The sequence below is a fragment of the Oncorhynchus clarkii genome, chromosome 9 (genome assembly GCF_045791955.1).
Source record: "Oncorhynchus clarkii lewisi isolate Uvic-CL-2024 chromosome 9, UVic_Ocla_1.0, whole genome shotgun sequence".
NCBI lineage: Eukaryota > Metazoa > Chordata > Actinopteri > Salmoniformes > Salmonidae > Oncorhynchus > Oncorhynchus clarkii.
The window spans coordinates 77,134,749-77,157,248 of NC_092155.1; the positions used below are offsets into that span (position 1 = coordinate 77,134,749).

Sequence of the window (22,500 nt, forward strand, 5' to 3'; positions counted from 1 at the left end):
CAGCGAGTAGTCAATGAGGTGTGGGAATCAGCGAGTAGTCAATGAGGTGTGGGAATCAGCGAGTTGTCAATGAGGTGTGGGAATCAGCGAGTTGTCAATGAGGTGTGGGAATCAGCGAGTAGTCAATGAGGTGTGGGAATCAGCGAGTAGTCAATGAGGTGTGGGAATCAGTGAATAGTCACTGCACTAGACAGGACAGGAGTGCCCAGCTATTCTAGGGAACGAGAATGTTTTTGCAATGTTACCACGTAATGTTCCCCTGATGTTTGAGGGTTCAGTTTTGGGAACATTCTTTATATACTGAACATAAATATAACGGAAAATGTTGGTCCCGTGTTTCATGTGCTGAAAAAAAAGAAGATCCCTTACATTTTCGATACGCACAAAAGCTTTTTTCTCTAAATTTTTGTGAAGAAATTTGTTTACATCCATGTCAGTGAGCGTTTCTCCTTTGCCTCAGCTAATCCATCCACCTGACTGGTGTGGCATATCAAGAAGCTGATTAAACAGCATGATCATTACACAGGTGCACCTTGTGCTGGGGACAATAAAAGGCCACTCAAAAATGTAATGTTCATTTCTCTACCATATGCCACCTGCAACGTCGTTTAAGAGAATTTTGCCGCACATCTAACCGGCCTCACAACTGCAGACCACATGTAACCATGCCAGCCCAGGACTTTTACAGCCGGCTTCTTCACCTGCGGGATTATCTGAGACCAAATACATGGCAAAAACTGTCAGACACCATCTCAGGAAAGATCTCATCGGCATGCTCCTCACGATGGTCTTGACCTGACTGCATTTCGGCCTTAGTAACCGACTTCAGTGTGTTCTTCTCAGATGAATCCTGTTTCAACTGTACCCGGAAAGATGGCAGACAGCGTGTCTGGCGTCGTGTGGGTGAGAGGTTTTGCTGATGTCAACGTTGTGAACAGAGTGCCCCATGGTGCCGATGGGTTGTGGCACAGAAGGCTGCCGAAGTGAGAATGGCCCGGAACGGAGCTATAATGGCCGGAACGGAGCAAATGGAATGACATCAAACACCTGCTAACCAATGTGTTTGATGTATTTGACACCATTCCACTGAATCCGCTCCAGTTATTACCACGAGCCCGTTCTCCACAATTAAGGTGCCACCAATCTCCTGTGAGTTATGGTATGGGCAGGTATAAGCTACGGCCAATGAACACCCATCACATTTTATCCATGGAAATTTGAATACACAGAGATACCGTGACGAGTTCCTGAGGCCCATTGTCGTGCCATTCATCCCCGACTATTACCCCGTGTTTCACTATGAGAATGCACAGCCCCATGTCACAACGGTCTGCACACAATTCCTGGAAGCTGAACATGTCCCAGTTCTACCATGGCCTGCATTCTCTTTTATTGAAGGTAAGTTGACTGAGAACACATTCTCATTTACAAGCAACGACCTGGGGAATAGTTACAGGGGAGAGGAAGGGGGAGGAATGAGCCAATTGGAAGCTGGGGATGATTCGTGACCATGATGGTATGAGGGCAAGGCTGGGAACATAGCCAGCACACCGGGGGTAACTCTCACCCTACTCTTACGATACGTGCCATGAGATTTTTAGTGACCACAGAAAGTCAGGATATCCCCTCTAACGTCTATACACTTGTACATACACACATACACGCACGCAAACACACACACACGCACGCACAAGCATACACACACACAACATAATTAACCAAATGAATCCCACCGTCCCTGCAAGGTTCTCCATGTGTATGAGATGTGAGCTAGTTATCTATGGGGCATGTTGAGCACAGCTCGGGGCCTATAGAGTGTATACTACACACTAAATAAATCATTGATTCATTAGATTCCAGGTGTTGTCATCCGGTTTCCTCAAGGGAAATAACAACGGTGTTTGGTGTGCCTGCCCGTCGTTTAAATATATATGATTCGTATTGTTTCAGCAGAAAATATTTCTCATTTTAACTCAAATACCGGTACGCTATTAGTCTATACTTTCCAGCGTGTGTCCCCCCCATAAACAAAGCCCTATCCCTAACCCTTAATGACATGTCTTCTCTCTCTCTACCAACAGAAGGGCTACATAAATGGGACACTGAGACCTCTTGATGGACATTGCAACAAGGTGGGAATTCAACACAACTCTAACTAATCATCTTCAAAATCCCCACCAGTTTTCTATCTATTCTAAAAACTACATTCGTGTTTTCTGTTGTTGTTGTTGTTGACGTGCATGAATTCATCATGTTTCATTGTACAACTATGCTTCTATCAAGACTTGAGTTAGCTCCCTGAGTTCATGCCTAGGCTAATGCTCAAAGAACTAACTCAATCTTGTGGATGAACTGGGTCACATCACATAGGCGTCCTCTTTCTGCTTCAGTGTTGTTTAACATTCTGAATTAGAACCATTTAAAGATCCTGGAATATTCTCTCGTTTTTATATGCAGACATTATTTAGGGACCGTAGACACAGCTAATGACTTTAGGGATCATAGACACTGCTCATGGCTTTAGGGACCGTAGACGCTGCTCATGGCTTAGAGACCATAGACACTGCTCATGGCTTAGAGACCATAGACACTGCTCATGGATTTAGGGACTATAGACACTGCTCATGGCTTTAGGGACCATAGACACTGCTCATGGCTTTAGGGACTATAGACACTGCTCATGGCTTTAGGGACTATAGACACTGCTCATGGCTTTAGGGACTATAGACACTGCTCATGGCTTTAGGGACCATAGACACTGCTCATGGATTTAGGGACTATAGACACTGCTCATGGCTTTAGGGACCGTAGACGCTGCTCATGGCTTAGAGACCATAGACACTGCTCATGGCTTAGAGACCATAGACACTGCTCATGGATTTAGGGATTATAGACACTGCTCATGACTTTAGGGACCATAGACACTGCTCATGGCTTTAGGGACTATAGACACTGCTCATGGCTTAGAGACCATAGACACTGCTCATGGATTTAGGGATTATAGACACTGCTCATGGCTTTAGGGACCATAGACACTGCTCATGGCTTTAGGGACTATAGACACTGCTCATGGCTTTAGGGACTATAGACACTACTCATGGCTTTAGGGACTATAGACACTGCTCATGGCTTTAGGGACCATAGACACTGCTCATGGAATTAGGGACTATAGACACTGCTCATGGCTTTAGGGACCATAGACACTGCTCATGGCTTTAGGGACTATAGACACTGCTCATGGCTTTAGGGACTATAGACACTGCTCATGGCTTTAGGGACTATAGACACTGCTCATGGCTTTAGGGACTATAGACAGTGCTCATGGCTTTAGGGACTATAGACACTGCTCATGACTTTAGAGACCATAGACACTGCTCATGGCTTTAGGGACTATAGACACTGCTCATGGTTTTAGGGACTATAGACACTGCTCATGGCTTTAGGGACTATAGACACTGCTCATGGCTTTAGGGACTATAGACACTGCTCATGGCTTTAGGGACCATAGACACTGCTCATGGCTTTAGGGACCATAGACACTGCTCATGACTTTAGAGACTATAGACACTGCTCATGGCTTTAGGGACTATAGACACTGCTCATGGCTTTAGAGACCATAGACACTGCTCATGACTTTAGAGACCATAGACACTGCTCATGGCTTTAGGGACTGTAGACACTGCTCATGACTTTAGGGACCATAGACACTGCTCATGGCTTTAGGGACTATAGACACTGCTCATGACTTTAGGGACTATAGACACTGCTCATGGCTTTAGAGACCATAGACACTGCTCATGGTTTTAGGGACTATAGACAATGCTCATGGCTTTAGGGACCGTAGACACTGCTCATGGCTTTAGGGACTATAGACACTGCTCATGGCTTTAGAGACCATAGACACTGCTCATGACTTTAGAGACCATAGACACTGCTCATGGCTTTAGGGACTATAGACACTGCTCATGACTTTAGGGACCATAGACACTGCTCATGGCTTTAGGGACCATAGACACTGCTCATGACTTTAGGGACTATAGACACTGCTCATGGCTTTAGGGACTATAGACACTGCTCATGGTTTTAGGGACCGTAGACACTGCTCATGGCTTTAGGGACTATAGACACTGCTCATGGCTTTAGGGACCGTAGACACTGCTCATGGCTTTAGGGACTATAGACACTGCTCATGGCTTTAGGGACTATAGACACTGCTCATGGCTTTAGGGACTATAGACACTGCTCATGGCTTTAGGGACTATAGACACTGCTCATGACTTTAGGGACCATAGACACTGCTCATGACTTTAGGGACCATAGACACTGCTCATGGCTTTAGAGACCATAGACACTGCTCATGACTTTAGAGACTATAGACACTGCTCATGGCTTTAGGGACTATAGACACTGCTCATGGCTTAGAGACCATAGACACTGCTCATGACTTTAGAGACCATAGACACTGCTCATGGCTTTAGGGGCTATAGACACTGCTCATGACTTTAGGGACCATAGACACTGCTCATGGCTTTAGGGACTATAGACACTGCTCATGGCTTTAGGGACTATAGACACTGCTCATGGCTTTAGAGACTATAGACAGTGCTCATGGCTTTAGGGGCTATAGACACAGCTCATGACTTTAGAGACCATAGACACTGCTCATGGCTTTAGGGACTATAGACACTGCTCATGGTTTTTGGGACTATAGACACTGCTCATGGCTTTTTGGGACTATAGACACTGCTCATGGCTTTAGGGACTATAGACACTGCTCATGGCTTTAGGGACCATAGACACTGCTCATGGCTTTAGGGACCATAGACACTGCTCATGACTTTAGAGACTATAGACACTGCTCATGGCTTTAGGGACTATAGACACTGCTCATGGCTTTAGAGACCATAGACACTGCTCATGACTTTAAAGACCATAGACACTGCTCATGGCTTTAGGGACTGTAGACACTGCTCATGACTTTAGGGACCATAGACACTGCTCATGGCTTTAGGGACTATAGACACTGCTCATGACTTTAGGGACTATAGACACTGCTCATGGCTTTAGAGACCATAGACACTGCTCATGGTTTTAGGGACTATAGACAATGCTCATGGCTTTAGGGACCGTAGACACTGCTCATGGCTTTAGGGACTATAGACACTGCTCATGGCTTTAGAGACCATAGACACTGCTCATGGCTTTAGGGACTATAGACACTGCTCATGACTTTAGGGACCATAGACACTGCTCATGGCTTTAGGGACCATAGACACTGCTCATGACTTTAGGGACTATAGACACTGCTCATGGCTTTAGGGACTATAGACACTGCTCATGGTTTTAGGGACCGTAGACACTGCTCATGGCTTTAGGGACTATAGACACTGCTCATGGCTTTAGGGACCGTAGACACTGCTCATGGCTTTAGAGACCATAGACACTGCTCATGACTTTAGAGACCATAGACACTGCTCATGGCTTTAGGGACTATAGACACTGCTCATGACTTTAGGGACCATAGACACTGCTCATGGCTTTAGGGACTATAGACACTGCTCATGACTTTAGGGTCTATAGACACTGCTCATGGCTTTAGAGACCATAGACACTGCTCATGGTTTTAGGGACTATAGACACTGCTCATGGCTTTAGGGACTATAGACACTGCTCATGGCTTTAGGGACTATAGACACTGCTCATGACTTTAGGGACTATAGACATTGCTCATGGCTTTAGGGACCGTAGACACTGCTCATGGCTTTAGGGACTATAGACACTGCTCATGGCTTTAGAGACCATAGACACTGCTCATGGCTTTAGGGACTATAGACACTGCTCATGGCTTTAGGGACTATAGACACTGCTCATGACTTTAGAGACCATAGACACTGCTCATGAATTTAGAGACCATAGACACTGCTCATGGTTTTAGGGACCGTAGACACTGCTCATGGCTTTAGGGTCCATAGACACTGCTCATGGTTTTAGGGACCATAGACACTGCTCATGGTTTTAGGGACCATAGACACTGCTCATGGTTTTAGGGACCGTAGACACTGCTCATGGCTTTAGGGTCCATAGACACTGCTCATGGCTTTAGGGACTATAGACACTGCTCATGGCTTTAGGGACTATAGACACTGCTCATGGCTTTAGGGACTATAGACACTGCTCATGTCTTTAGGGACTATAGACACTGCTCATGGTTTTAGGGACCGTAGACACTGCTCATGGCTTTAGGGACTATAGACACTGCTCATGGCTTTAGGGACCATAGACACTGCTCATGACTTTAGGGACTATAGACACTGCTCATGGCTTAGGGGCCATAGACACTGCTCATGGCTTTAGGGACTATAGACACTGCTCATGACTTTAGAGACCATAGACACTGCTCATGAATTTAGAGACCATAGACACTGCTCATGGTTTTAGGGACCGTAGACACTGCTCATGGCTTTAGGGTCCATAGACACTGCTCATGGTTTTAGGGACCATAGACACTGCTCATGGTTTTAGGGACCATAGACACTGCTCATGGTTTTAGGGACCGTAGACACTGCTCATGGCTTTAGGGTCCATAGACACTGCTCATGGCTTTAGGGACTATACACACTGCTCATGGCTTTAGGGACTATAGACACTGCTCATGGCTTTAGGGACTATAGACACTGCTCATGGCTTTAGGGACTATAGACACTGCTCATGGTTTTAGGGACCATAGACACTGCTCGTGGCATTTGGGTCCATAGACACTGCTCATGGCTTTAGGGACTATAGACACTGCTCATGGCTTTAGGGACTATAGACACTGCTCATGGCTTTAGGGACCATAGACACTGCTCATGGTTTTAGGGACCGTAGACACTGCTCATGGCTTTAGGGACAATAGACACTGCCCATGGCTTTAGGGACCATAGACACTGCTCATGGTTTTAGGGACCATAGACACTGCTCATGGTTTTAGGGACCAAAGACACTGCTCATGGCTCAGGGACAGTAGACACTGCTCATGACTTTAGGGACCATAGACACTGCTCATGGTTTTATGGACCGTAGACACTGCTCATGGCTTTAGGGTCCATAGACACTGCTCATGGCTTTAGGGACTATAGACACTGTTCATGGCTTTAGGGACTATAGACACTGCTCATGGCTTTAGGGACTATAGACACTGCGCATTGCTTATGGACCGTGGACACTGCTCATGGCTTTAGGGACTATAGACACTGCTAATGGCTTTAGGGACTATAGACACTGCTCATGGCTTAGAGACCATAGACACTGCTCATGGTTTTAGGGACCATAGACACTGCTCATGGTTTAAGGACAATTGACACTGCTCATTGTTTAGGGACCGTAGACACTGCTCATGGCTTTAGGGATGTAGACACTACTGCTCATGGCTTAGGGACCATGGCTTAGGGACCGTAGACACTACTGCTCATGGCTTAGGGATCGTAGACACTACTGCTCATGGCTTAATTGACCGTAGACACTACTGCTCATGGCTTAGGGACCACAGACGCTGCTTATGGCTTAGGGACCACAGACACTGCTCATGGCTTTAGGGACCACAGCCACTGCTTATGGTTTCCGGCAAAATAACATGTGAGCCGCAGGGGAACCATTGGTTCTAGACATTCATGGGGTGTGTCTGTGCACTGTTTCAATTCATTGGTGAATAGTTTTTTCTTACTGGGAGCGATTAAGTTCCTTATGCTCAGACTGGCATGTTTTGATACACCCCCCCCCCTCTGTCCGTCCAGGTCAAAGGAAGAAGACCATCTCAGCTGCCCCAGGAGAGAAATACTCCAAACTCCAACTCCCAGGATCCTTTGCTGCTGCAGGTGGTGGGATGTAGAGGCTACCGGAGTAATGGTGGCACCTTGGGGCCAGGGGGTACCCTGGGTAATGTAGGCACCATGGGGCTGGTGTCCATCCCAGACTGTGTGGATAACTGCACTCAGACTGACATTAGCTTCCAGAATATTCTGACCGTGGGGAGGTCAACCCACCACCAACCCCATGGCGGCTCCTCACCCACGCAACCACCACCCTCTCCTCCACTGCCTCACCTCATGGACCCTTATCTACTGAATGAGTTGTAAGTACATGTGTTGTACCTCAGCTTTATGTACTGAATGAGATGTAATTACCTCAGCTTTAGGTACTGAATGAGTTGTAAGTACCTCAGGTTTATGTACTGAATGAGATGTAAGTACCTCAGCTTTAGGTACTGAATGAGTTGTAAGTACCTCAGGTTTATGTACTGAATGAGTTGTAAGTACCTCAGCTTTGTGTACTGAATGAGTTGTAAGTACCTCAGGTTTATGTACTGAATGAGTTGTAAGTACCTCAGCTTTGTGTACTGAATGAGATGTAAGTATCTCAGCTTTATGTACTGAATGAGATGTAAGTATCTCAGCTTTATGCACTGAATGAGATGTAAGTATCTCAGGTTTATGTACTGAATGAGTTGTAAGTATCTCAGCTTTATGTACCGAATGAGTTGTAAGTACCTCAGGTTTATGTACTGAATGAGTTGTAAATACCTCAGCTTTGTGTACTGAATGAGATGTAAGTATCTCAGCTTTATGTACTGAATGAGATGTACGTATCTCAGGTTTATGTACTGAATCAGTTGTAAGTATCTCAGGTTTATGTACTGAATGAGTTGTAAGTATCTCAGCTTTATGTACTGAATGAGATGTAAGTACATTTATAGTACCTCAGCTTTATGTACCGAATGAGTTGTAAGTACATTTGTAGTATCTCAGCTTTATGTACTGAATGAAGTACATGCCTGCAACCTTATCGTCTTGTCTGAGAATATGTCTGTACAACCATAGGACAAATGAAATACTGTCTGTCTGTCTGTCTGTCTGTCTGTCTGTCTGTCTGTCTGTCTGTCTGTCTGTCTGTCTGTCTGTCTGTGAGTCTGTCTGTCTGTCTGTCTGTCTGTCTGTCTGTGTCTGTCTGTCTGTCTGTCTGTCTGTCTGTCTGTCTGTCTGTGAGTCAGTCTGTCTGTCTGTCTGTCTGTCTGTCTGTCTGTCTGTCTGTCTGTCTGTCTGTCTGTCTGTCTGTCTGTCTGTCTGTCTGTGAGTCAGTCTGTCTGTCTGTCTGTCTGTCTGTCTGTCTGTCTGTCTGTCTGTCTGTCTGTCTGTGAGTGAGTCAGTCTGTCTGTCTGTCTGTCTGTCAGTCAGTCTGTCTGTCTGTCTGTCTGTCTGTCTGTCTGTCTGTGAGTCAGTCTGTCTGTCTGTCTGTCTGTCTGTCTGTCTGTCTGTCTTCTTGAATTCAAAAACAATTTCTCATGCTGCGATCCAGATTTTGCTCGGTTCGACCCCATCTGATACGTTTTTTGAACATCAAACGTTTTTGTACATCCTGATATCTGAACATATACCTTGGTGTTACCGGTCCCTAAATGCTACCATTATTTCTGTTTCTCCAGCTGTCCACTTAGAACAGGGATGGGCAACATTGATGGGGATGGGTGTCACAAAACAAAATCTGAACTCATCATGAGGGGCCGCTATGGGCTCGCAGGTCTGCGTAACCCACATCCGGTATCTCGATAATCAGTAATTTGACCATGATTAGCTAGCTGGCTAAACCAACTTAAACCAATCTATAAGTTGTTAGCTGACGTAAATTGAGTGACTTTCAGTGACTGACATCAAAAGAGGAAACTACTAATGCACAACCAAATAAAAAATTATAATAATAAATTACACCTTTGTTTATTTTACTATTCTTACCCTCAACAAGTTGAAATCCCAACGGAATTCCCCTCAGAAGGGACACCGCGGTCTGAACAGTTAAACAGACCCTAACTTACAGCATCTTTTCTGAGAATACAGTGCAATGACTAGAGTATAACCTACAGTGCTAACAATAGTAGTGTATAGAGTATAATTGTCCTTGTAGTGGTCAGAGCCCTTTCACACCATTACTTCCCTCCGTCTCTCCACAGCTGTACCTACGATCACGAATACAACGATCCCAATGACTACTTTGACATAGCTCACCACGAAGTGGACAGACAAGAGGAACTGGAGTACGAGGTATGAGATATACTGCAGCTATATCAAATTCTACCGTTTAGATTAGAATGTATACATCTCTACCGTTTAGATTTAAATATATACAACTCTACCGTTTAGATTTAAATATATACAACTCTACCGTTCATATAAGTATATAAATCTCTACTGTTTAGATTTAGATTAAACTATATACAACTTTACCGTTTAGATAAACCTAAATAAAACTCTACTGTTTAGATAAACCTAAATGAAACTCTACTGTTTAGATAAACCTAAATGAAACTCTACTGTTTAGATAAACCTAAATGAAACTCTACTGTTTAGATAAGCCTAAATAAAACTCTACTGTTTAGATAAACCTAAATAAAACTCTACTGTTTAGATAAACCTAAATGAAACTCTACTGTTTAGATAAACCTAAATGAAACTCTACTGTTTAGATAAACCTAAATAAAACTCTACTGTTTAGATAAACCTAAATAAAACTCTACTGTTTAGATAAACCTAAATAAAACTCTACTGTTTAGATAAACCCAAATGAAACTCTACTGTTTAGATAAACCTAAATGAAACTCTACTGTTTAGATAAACCTAAATAAACTCTACTGTTTAGATAAACCCAAATGAAACTCTACTGTTTAGATAAACTCTACTGTTTAGATAAACCTAAATGAAACTCTACTGTTTAGATAAACCTAAATGAAACTCCTAAATAAAAAACTCTACTGTTTAGATAAACCCAAATGAAACTCTACTGTTTAGATAAACCTAAATGAAACTCTACTGTTTAGATAAACCTAAATGAAACTCTACTGTTTAGATAAACCTAAATGAAACTCTACTGTTTAGATAAGCCTAAATGAAACTCTACTGTTTAGATAAACCCAAATGAAACTCTACTGTTTAGATAAACCTAAATAAAACTCTACTGTTTAGATAAACCTAAATGAAACTCTACTGTTTAGATAAACCTAAATGAAACTCTACTGTTTAGATAAACCTAAATGAAACTCTACTGTTTAGATAAGCCTAAATAAAACTCTACTGTTTAGATAAACCTAATTGAAACTCTACTGTTTAGATAAACCTAAATAAAACTCTACTGTTTAGATAAACCTAAATGAAACTCTACTGTTTAGATAAACCTAAATGAAACTCTACTGTTTAGATAAACCTAAATGAAACTCTACTGTTTAGATAAGCCTAAATGAAACTCTACTGTTTAGATAAACCCAAATGAAACTCTACTGTTTAGATAAACCTAAATAAAACTCTACTGTTTAGATAAACCTAAATGAAACTCTACTGTTTAGATAAACCTAAATGAAACTCTACTGTTTAGATAAACCTAAATGAAACTCTACTGTTTAGATAAGCCTAAATAAAACTCTACTGTTTAGATAAACCTAATTGAAACTCTACTGTTTAGATAAACCTAAATAAAACTCTACTGTTTAGATAAACCTAAATGAAACTCTACTGTTTAGATAAACCTAAATGAAACTCTACTGTTTAGATAAACCTAAATGAAACTCTACTGTTTAGATAAACCTAAATAAAACTCTACTGTTTAGATAAACCTAAATAAAACTCTACTGTTTAGATAAACCTAATTGAAACTCTACTGTTTAGATAAACCTAAATGAAACTCTACTGTTTAGATAAACCTACAGTATGTCAAACTGTGCTCTGTGTCACGATCGTCGTATGGACCAAGGTGCAGCGTAGTAAGCCTACATTTTTCTTTATTATAAATGTCGCCAACAAAACAAGAAACAACTTAAACTAACGTGAAGCTGACTAAGGCTATGCAGGCCACGAACACAGACAACTACCCACAACCAATGGTGGCAAAGCAGGCTGCCTAAGGCCTCTAGCTTCTCACGATCATGCTCTACCTTCTCACAATCATGCTCTAGCTTCTCACGATAATGCTCTAGCTTCTCACGATCATGCTCTAGCTTCTCACGATCATGCTCTAGATTCTCACAATCATGCTCTAGCTTCTCACGATAATGCTCTAGCTTCTCACAATCATGCTCTACCTTCTCACAATCATGCTCTAGCTTCTCACGATAATGCTCTAGCTTCTCACAATCATGCTCTAGCTTCTCACGATAATGCTCTAGCTTCTCACGATCATGCTCTAGCTTCTCACGATCATGCTCTAGATTCTCACGATAATGCTCTAGCTTCTCACGATCATGCTCTAGCTTCTCACGATCATGCTCTAGATGTAACAGAAGCAGTTATCTTATGCTGTTCAAAAAGAAGACTACAGATGGAGAAGCCATTGTAACGAAACAGCTTAATTTCCGTCCCTGCCTATCACTAACACACCTGGCCCATATAATCAACGATCACGATTAGATCATAATTAGCTGAATCAAGTGTGTTACTGCAGGGATGGAATGAAAGCCTGCACACCCAGTACTGTAGATCTCCAGACCTCGAGGTGTGGACCTCCACTGTAAAGGAATTTTGGCACTGCTCTCTATCTACTTCTAGTCAGATTCATTCGTGGATAACCATTTTTACGTCTCTATGACGGAAGTCAGAGGTTAGTTTCTGCTAATTGGTGTTAGCGCATTGACTGGAAGTCTACAGGAACAACTAGCATACTAGCTGTTCCCATGAGACATCAAGGCATTGCGTTAACGCTAATAATCAATTGCGCTAACGCTACTTAGCATCTTCCTTCAAACTGCATGCAGAGACATAAAAATGGTGTCCACAAGTTCATCTGACTCTTTAAGGAAGTAGATAAAGGACTTCATTGCCAAAACTCTTGAAGTATCCCTTTAAAATGTACCACATTCTAAAGTACTATTTTAATTTAGTTTATTATTCTTTATTTAACTAGGCAAGTCGGTTAAGAACAAATTCTTATTTTACAATGACGGCCTACCCCCGGGCCAAACCCTAACCCGGATAACGCTGGGCCAATTTTGCGCCGCCCTATGGGACTCCCAATCCAAGGCCGGTTGTGAAACACCCATAGGGCAGCTTACTATAATACAAGGTCCTACTCCTTCCAATAAGACTGTGTGAACTCACAGCCTTCATTGATTAAATCTCTGCTCTGCCACTTGATTTAGTCAACAACAACAAATAAAATACAAAGATTGTACACTTAATAGTTGCAGTGTAATGTGTCAAGAGGCTGGCTGCCTCCTCCATCTGTCTCTCACTTACAAATTAGATGGAAACACCAAGAGAAGCGCAATAGAATTTGTAATGGAACTGGCAGATACAGTATCTAAGATTTTTTTGTTAGGGCATGAATGCAAATGAAATGGAATTGATCCAAATGGGCTGAAATCCAATTAAATGGAAATGACTTTGAATGAAATTTTAGATTCAGTAGGCTTGTTGCACCCAGAGCTAGAAATACTACGGCAGTTTGTGAAGAATGCTTATTAATTAAATATTATTTATTAATTTCTGTTTTTCAGCAACATTGGTCTTTGTACTCTAGGGTGTATACTGTACAGCACAGCACAGCACAATGACACTTGCAGTCATTTGTGAGAATCGCAAACAAATGTTTGTTTTTTTGCTCTCTCCCTCCCTCTTCCTCCCTCCTCTCTATTACTCTATCTCTCTCCCTCTCTCTTACTCTCTATTACTCTCTCTCTCTCCTTCTCTCTATTACTCTCTCTCTCCCTCTCTCTCTCTTACTCTCTTACTCTCTCCCTCTCTCCCTTATTATCTCTCTTGCTCTCTCTCTCTCTCTCTCCCTTATTCTCTCTCATACGCTCTCTCCCCCTCCTTCTCTTTCGTACTCTCTCTCCCTCTTCTCTTACTCTCTCTCTCTCCTTCTCTCTCTCCTTCCTTCTCTCTCTCTCTCTCTCTCTCCCTCCTTCTCTCTCTTACTCTCTCTCCTATTTTCTCCCCCCTCTCCTTTTCCATATTTTCCTTCATCTCTCTCTTTCTCACTCCTCTTCCTCTCTCTTCCTGTCTCTCTCTCCCTCCTTCTCTATAGGAGGTGGAGCTGTATAAGTCCAGTCAACAGGACAAGCTGGGGTTGACAGTGTGTTACTGTACAGATGATGAGGAGGACCTGGGAATATATGTAGGAGAGGTGAGAAAAAAGGCCAGCAGCATATGTATTAACCAGAGATTAGAGACCTTTAGAGACCCAGTGTATGAAGACCATGTTGAGACCAAGACCATGTTGGGACCAAGACCATGTTGAGACAAAGACCATGTTAAGACCATGATGAGACCAAGACCATGTTAAGACCATGATGAGACCAAGACCATGTTGAGACCAATACCATGTTGAGACCATGATGAGACCAAGACCATGTTAAGACCATGATGAAACCAAGACCATGTTGAGACCAATACCATTGTAAGACCATGTTGAGACCAATACCATGTTGAGACCAAGACCATGTTGAGACCAAGACCATGTTAAAACCTATTAAGTCTACCCCCTCCTTTTTCGAACATTCTGTTAAAAATCGCGCAACTTTTCAGCGTCCTGCTACTCATGCCAGGAATATAGTATATGCATATGATTAGTATGTGTGGATAGAAAACACTCTGAAGTTTCTAAAACGGGTTAAATCACGGCTGTGACTATAACAGATCGTGTGTTTCATTGAAAAGCGCAAGAAAAACTGCTCTCTGAAAGCTAAAAATAATTTCCATGCGTCACTTTCATTGGTTGTTAAAAGGGCACAAAATTAATTATGGACATGCATGCAATTCCTACAGATTCCACACGATGTCGCCATTGTCGTCATTTTCCAGGGACTTTTTTGTTGGTAAATCAAACTAACTGGATTCAATTTCTTCCGGTCTCCGCCAGGATGTTGTGAGGTGCACATTTTCAGCCATTGATTTGAAGACGAGGAGCTATTGAATATACATCGCCCTGTAATCATTTTGATAGATTATAAACGTTTACTAATACCTAAAGTTGGATTACAAAAGTATTTCGAAGTGTTTTGTCAAAGTTTATCGTCGACTTTTTTAATTTTAAAAAATTACGCTGCGTTTTAAAACAATGTTTTTTTCTGAATTACACAGCTTCCATAGAAAGCTATTTTGGGTATATATGGACCGATTTAAACGAAAAAAAGACCCAATAGTGATGTTTATGGGGCATATAGGAGTGCCAAGAAAGAAGCTCGTCAAAGGTAATGAATGTTTTATATTTTATTTCTGCGTTTTGTGTAGTGCCGGCTACGCTAAATCTTTGTTTACGTTGCATTCAGGCATTTTGGGGTGTTGCATGCTATCAGATAATAGCTTCTCATGCTTTCGCCGAAAAGCATTTTAAAAATCTGACTTGTTGGCTAGGTTCACAACGAGTGTAGCTTTAATTCAATACCATGCATGTGCATTTTGATGAACGTTTGAGTTTTAACGAGTACATTTAGCATTTAGCGTAGCGCATTTGCATTTCCAGGTGTCTACTTGAGACATCTGTGTCTCAAGTAGGAGCAAGAAGTTAAGACCCTGATGAGACCAATACCATGTTGAGACCAGACCATGTTGAGACCAGACCATGTTAAGACCATGATGAGACCAAGACCATGTTAAGACCAAGACCATGTTGAGACCAAGACCATGTTGAGACCAAGACCATGTTGAGACCATGATGAGACCAAGACCATGTTAAGAACAATACCATGTTGAGACCAAGACCATGATGAGACCAAGACCGTGTTAAGACCAAGACCATGTTGAGACCAAGACCATGTTGAGACCAAGACCATGTTGAGACCAAGACCATGTTAAGACCATGATTAGACCAAGACCAAGACCATGTTGAGACCAAGACCATGTTAAGACCATGTTGAGACCACGACCAAGACCATGTTGAGACCAAGACCATGTTGAGACCAAGACCATGTTGAGACCAAGACCAATTAAAATATAGAAAAACAAAGATCTGGTACTAATCCTTGACACTAGTGTACTACATTGGCCCATAACTCATCTCTTCTCTTCAGGTCAATCCCAACAGTATAGCAGCAAAGAACGGACGTATCCGTGAGGGAGACAGAATTCTGCAGGTAGGCCAACACACACACACGCCACCCACCCGACAAAGTAGGCCAATTCACTTCACTTCCAATCTCTAGTAGAGCTTTAGTCACTTTCTGTACTGTTACTGGGTGGTGAGAGAGTGCCCCAGTGACAGGCTGACAGTTCTGCCTAAGAATAGAGGAGAAGGAACGAAGGATGACGCACCTTTTACTCAACACAATAAAAGTCTCTATGAGCTGCCTGTCAGGGAGTTGAAAATAATGGCCAATCACTGCTCCATATCACCATGGGTACTGATGTTGGTTTCTTGTTCCAAACCACCCGGTACTCTACCCGCTCTCGAGCATACTACTCGCCAATGTCCAGTCTCTCGACAAGGTAGACTAAATCCGTGCAAGGGTAGCCTTCCAGAGAGACATCAGAGACTGTAGCGTTCTTTGTTTCACGGAAACATGGCTCACCCGAGACAAGGCTCCCTAAATCTTTTCAGCATATCGAATGCGCGACCCGGGCTGGCAGCATTCTGGAACACTGCTGCTCAAAGTTCTGTGACGCATACAAAGCCCTCCCTCGCCCTCCTCTCGGGAAATATGACCATAACTCCATTTTGTTGCTCCCAGCCTATAGACAGAAACTAAAACAGGAAACGCCCATGCTCAGGTCTGTTCAACGCTGGTCCGACCAATCTGATTCCACGCTTCAACATTAATTCGATCACATGGACTGGGATATTTCTGGATAGCCTCAGACAATAACATTGATGAATACGCTGATTCGTTGAGCGAGTTTATTAGCAAGTGCATCAGTGATGATGTACCCACGGTGACTATTACAACCTTCCAAAAACCGTGGATTGATGGCAGCATTCGCACAAAACTGAAAGCGCGAACCACTGCTTTTAATCACGAAAAGGCGACTGGAAACATGACTGAATACAAACAGTGTATCTATTCCCTCCACAAGGCAATTAAACAAGCTAAGCGTCAGTGTAGAGACAAAGTAGAATCGCAATTCAACGGCTCATGAGACGTATGTGGCAGTGTCTACAGTCAATCACGGACTGCAAAAAGAAAAACAGCCCCGTCGCGGACACCGACGTCTTGCTCCCAGACAAACTAAAAAACTTCTTTGCTCGCTTTGAGGACAATACAGTGCCACTGACACGGCCCGCTACCAAAACCTGCGGGTTCTCCTCCACCTCAGCCAACGTGAGTAAAATATTTAAATGTGTTAACACTCGCAGGGCTACCGGCCCAGACGGCATCCCCAGCCGTGTCCTCAGAGCAAGCGCAGACCAGCTGGCTGGTGTGTTTACGGACATATTCAATCAATCCTTATCCCAGTCTGCTGTTCCCACATGCTTTAAGAGGCCCACCATTGTTCCTGTTCCCAAGAAAGCTAAGGTAACTGAGCTAAACGACTATTGCCCCGTAGCACTCACTTCCGTCATCATGAAGTTTTGAGAGACTAGTCAAGGACCATATCACCTCCACCCTACCTGACACCCTAGGCCCACTCCAATTTGCTTACCTCACCAATAGGTCCACAGACGACGCAATCACAACCACACTGCACACTGCCTTAACCCATCTGGACAATAGGAATACCTATGTAAGAATGCTGTTCATCGACTACAGCTCAGCATTTAACACCATAGTACCCTCCAAACTCGTCATTAAGCTCGAGACCCTGGGTCTCGACCCCGCCCTGTGTAATGGGTTCCTGGACTTTCTGATGGGCCGCCCCCAGGTGGTGAGGGTAGGAAACAACATCTCCACCCCGCTGATCCTCAACACTGGGGCCCCACAAGGGTGCATTCTCAGCCCTCTCCTGTACTCCCTGTTCACCCATGACTGCGTGGCCATGCACGCCTCCAACTCAATCATCAAGACAGCCTACAGGGAGAAGGTGAGGGCCCTCGGAGTGTGGTGTCAGGAAAATAACCTCACACTCAAGCAATTTGTCTTGTCACTGAAAACACTCACAAACCTTTACCGATGCACAATCGAGAGCATCCTAGAGAGAGAGGCTGCTGCCAACATACTGACTCAACTCCAGCCACTTTATTAATTAAACATTGGATGTAATACATGTATCACTAGCCACTTTAAACAATGTCACTTTATATAATATTTACATACCCTACATTACTCATCTCGTATGTATATACTGTACTCTATACCACCTACTGCATCTTGTCTATGTCGCACAGCCATCACTCATCCATTTATTTATATGTACACATTCTAATTCATTCCTTTGCACTTGTGTGTATGAGGTAGTTGTTGGTAGTTGTTGTGAAATTGTTAGATTACATTGTTAGATATTACTGCACGGTCGGAACTAGAAGCACAAGCATTTCACTACACTCGCATTAACATCTGCTAACCATGTATATGTGACCTATAAAATGTGATTTGATTTGTCCTTAGAGACTGCTGTACCTAGTCATTGAACACTGGTCCCTTTATTCATATTTACTTATATATAGAGCATTCGGAAAGTATTCAGATCTCTTGACTTTTCCCACATTTCCCACCTTTGCCTGTTTCTGGACTTTGTCCCTGCCTGCTTGACCATTCTGTCTGCCACTCTGTACCTCCTGGACTCCAATCTGGTTTTGACCTTTGCCTGTTTCTGGACTTTGTCCCCGCCTGCCTGACCTTTCTGTCTGCCACTCTGTACCTCCTGGACTCCGATCTGGTTTTGACCTTTTTGCCTGTCCATGAGTATTCTCTTCCCTATTCCTTTTGGATTAATAAACATTGTAAGACTCCAACCATCTGCCTCCTGCATTTGGGTCTCACCTTGTGTCATGACATATCCTTGCTTCAGGGCCTGAGCTACAGGCAGTTAGATTTGGATATGTAATTTTAGGCAAAGGTTTTAAGGTTAAGAATTTTGTATGTAAGAAAATTGTATGGTTGAGAGGGATGAGACAAAAGAAATAACAAATACGTCTGGTGTAACGTAGATGCTTGGAGTCAGGAAGCAAGTGCAGGGTTTAATAATAAAAGAAACATGGACCGAAACAAGAGTGGCGTACGGACATGAAACAACCTCAATACTGCCTAGAGAATAAACCTAAGAGAGTGGTAGACACTGTATAGGGGAGGTAATGAGAGAGGAAATGGAATCCAGGTGTGCCTCATCATGAGGAGCAGGTGCGAGTAATGATTGATGCCAAGTGCGAGTAACGATTGATGCCAGGTGCGAGTAATGATTGATGCCAGGTGTGAGTAATGATTGATGCCATGGGCGAGTAATGATTGATGCCAGGTGCGAGTAATGATTGATGCCAGGTGCGAGTAATGATTGATGCCAGGTGCTTGTAATGATTGATGCCAGATGCTCGTAATGATTGATGCCAGGTGCGAGTAATGATTGATGCCAGGTGAAAGTAATGATTGATGCCAGGTGCGAGTAATGATTAATGCCAGGTGCGAGTGATTATTGATGCCAGGTGCAAGTAATGATTAATGCCAGGTGTGAGTAATGATTGATGCCAGGTGCTCGTAATGATTAATGCCAGGTGCTCGTAATGATTGTTGCCAGATGCTCGTAATGATTGATGCCAGGTGCGAGTAATGATTGATGCCAGGTGCTCGTAATGATTAATGCCAGGTGCGAGTAATGATTAATGCCAGGTGCGAGTAATGATTGATGCCAGGTGCGAGTAATGATTAATGCCAGGTGCTCGTAATGATTGTTGCCAGATGCTCGTAATGATTGATGCCAGGTGCGAGTAATGATTGATGCCAGGTGCTCGTAATGATTGATGCCAGGTGCGAGTAATGATTAATGCCAGGTGCGAGTAATGATTGATATGCCATGTGCGAGTAATAATGGTTGACTGTTGGTTAATAAACCGGTGACGTCAAACGGCGGTTTAGACGAGACATCTGGCTGCACAACCGATTGGCAAACGTACTGCAAGAGAAAGGAGAAATCGTCTGACTAAGCCAAATAAAAAGAGGAAACTATCCTATGAAACAAAAAATAAATGATACAAAGAATGATGGTAAAAAATATTTACAATACCTTGAGTTAAATGTGGGGCATAAAGGCAAACTCGGCTCCATCATTTTTTTTGAATTAGAGGGCTTATTCATCACAAAGCCACTGATATTGCCAATTACATTAATGATTTTTTCATTGGCAGGATTAGGAAACTGTAAGCATGGACAGAAAGTAAACTGTTTACTAACACCTGCAAAGCCCTTTTTTGACCATCAGGATCTTATTTTCTCTTATCCTTAAGAGCCACAAACGCTGACACTACACATCCAAGTATATCTGACCAAATGATGAAAGACAAGCATTGCAATTTTGAATTCCGTAAAGTGAGTGTGGAAGAGGTGGAAAAAATATTGTTGTCTATCAACAAGGACAAACCACCGGGGTCTGACAACTTGGATGAAAGAGGCCGATATTCCCACACCTATTTGACATATCTTCAAAACAAGCCTACTAAAAAGTGTGTGCCCTCAGGCCTGGAGGGAAGCAAAAGTAATTTCGCTACTCAAGAATAATAATGCCCCAATTACTGGTTCAAACCTTAGTAATCTTTTGGAAAAATTGTGTTTGACCAGATACAATGCTATTTTACTGTGAACAAATTTACAACAGACTTTCAGCACTCTTATAGAGAAGGACATTCAACAAGCACAGCACTTACAAAAATGACTGATTGACTGAGAGAAACTGATGATGAAAAGATTGTGGATGCTGTTTTGTTAGACTTCAGTTCTCCTGGCATCCTCCAAACCGAAGTGTGATTCATCCAGAGAACACGTTTCTCCAGAGTCCAGTAGCGGCAGGATTTACACCACTCCAGCCGGTGCTTGGCATTGCACGGTGATCTTAAGCTTGTGTGTGGCTGCTCGGCCATGGAAACCCATTTCATGAAGCTCCTGATGAACAGTTATTGTGCAGTCATTGCTTCCAGGGGTAGTTTTGAACTCAGTAGTGAGTGTTGCAAACGAGGACACACGATTTTTACGCACAATGTGCTTTAGCACTTGGCGGTCCCGCTCTGTGAGCTTGTGTGGCCTACCACCTTGCGGCTGAGCCGTTGTTGCTCCTAGATGTTTCCACTTAACAATAACAGCACATTTTGTATTTTATATATATATATATATATATATCAGTATATACATATTTTTACCCCTTTTTTCTCCCCAATTCCGTGGTTTCGAATTGGTAGTTACAGTCTTGTCTCATCGCTGCAACTCCCGTACGGACTCGGGAGAGGCGAAGGTCGAGAGCCATGCGTCCTCCGAAACACAACCCAACCTAGCCGCACTGCTTCTTCACACAATGCACATCCAACCCGGAAGCCAACCGCACCAATGTGTCGGAGGAAACACCGTACACCTGGCGACCTGGCCAGTGTGCACTGCGCCCTGCCTGCCACAGGAGTCCCGGTCGCGGGCGGATGCGACAGAGCCTGGGCTCAAACCCAGAGTCTCTGGTGACACAGCTAGCACTGTGATGCAGTGCCTTAGACCCCTGCGCCACCCGGGAGGCCCCACCAATAACAGCACTTACTGTTGATCGGGGCAGCTCTAGCAGGGCAGAAATTGGATGAACTGACTTGTTGGAAAGGTGGCATCCTGTGACGGTGCCACATTGAAAGTCACTGAGCTCTTCAGTAAGGCCATTCTACTGCCAATGTTTGTCTGTGGAGAGGGCATATCTGTATCCTAGATTTTATACAAATGTCAGCAACAGATGTGGCTGAAATAGCAAAATCCACTCATTTCAAGGGGTGTCCACATACTTTTGTATATAGTGCATTTTTACATATCTACCAATTACCTCGTACCCCTGCACATGGATTCAGTACTGGTACCCCAGGTATATAGCCATGTTATTACCTCGTACCCCTGCACATTGACTCAGTACTGGTACCCCAGGTATATAGCCATGTTATCGTTGACTCAATACTGGTACCCAGGTATATAGCCATGTTATCATTGACTCAGTACTGGTACCCCAGGTATATAGCCGTGTTATCATTGACTCAGTACTGGTACCCAGATATATAGCCATATTATTATCTCGTACCCCTGCACATTGACTCAGTACTGGTACCCCAGTAGATAAACGGTATTGACATCCAGAACAGTCTATAATGTCTTCCCGTTTCCCACTAGATAAATGGTATTGACATCCAGAACAGTCTATAATGTCTTCCTGTTTCCCACTAGATAAATGGTATAGACATCCAGAACAGTCTATAATGTCTTCCTGTTTCCCACTAGATAAATGGTATTGACATCCAGAACAGAGAAGAGGCGGTGGCCATTTTGACCAGAGAGGACAGCATCAACTTCTCACTGCTGCTGGCCAGACCTGACATAGAGGTAAACACACACACACACACACACACACACACACACACACACACACACACACACACACACACACACACACACAC

General features: G+C 43.3%; 1 protein-coding gene across 1 annotated transcript in view; it reads left to right on the plus strand.

The window, feature by feature from the left end:
* Positions 1–22,500, plus strand: part of LOC139417432 (PDZ domain-containing protein 4-like) — a 66,761-nt gene that overhangs the window by 30,744 nt on the left and 13,517 nt on the right. The window contains exons 2-7 of the mRNA XM_071166715.1: positions 2,082–2,132; positions 7,773–8,110; positions 9,980–10,070; positions 14,038–14,136; positions 16,022–16,084; positions 22,325–22,426. Of these exons, the coding sequence (XP_071022816.1) occupies positions 2,082–2,132; positions 7,773–8,110; positions 9,980–10,070; positions 14,038–14,136; positions 16,022–16,084; positions 22,325–22,426 (744 nt within the window). The remainder of the gene's footprint in view (positions 1–2,081; positions 2,133–7,772; positions 8,111–9,979; positions 10,071–14,037; positions 14,137–16,021; positions 16,085–22,324; positions 22,427–22,500) is intronic.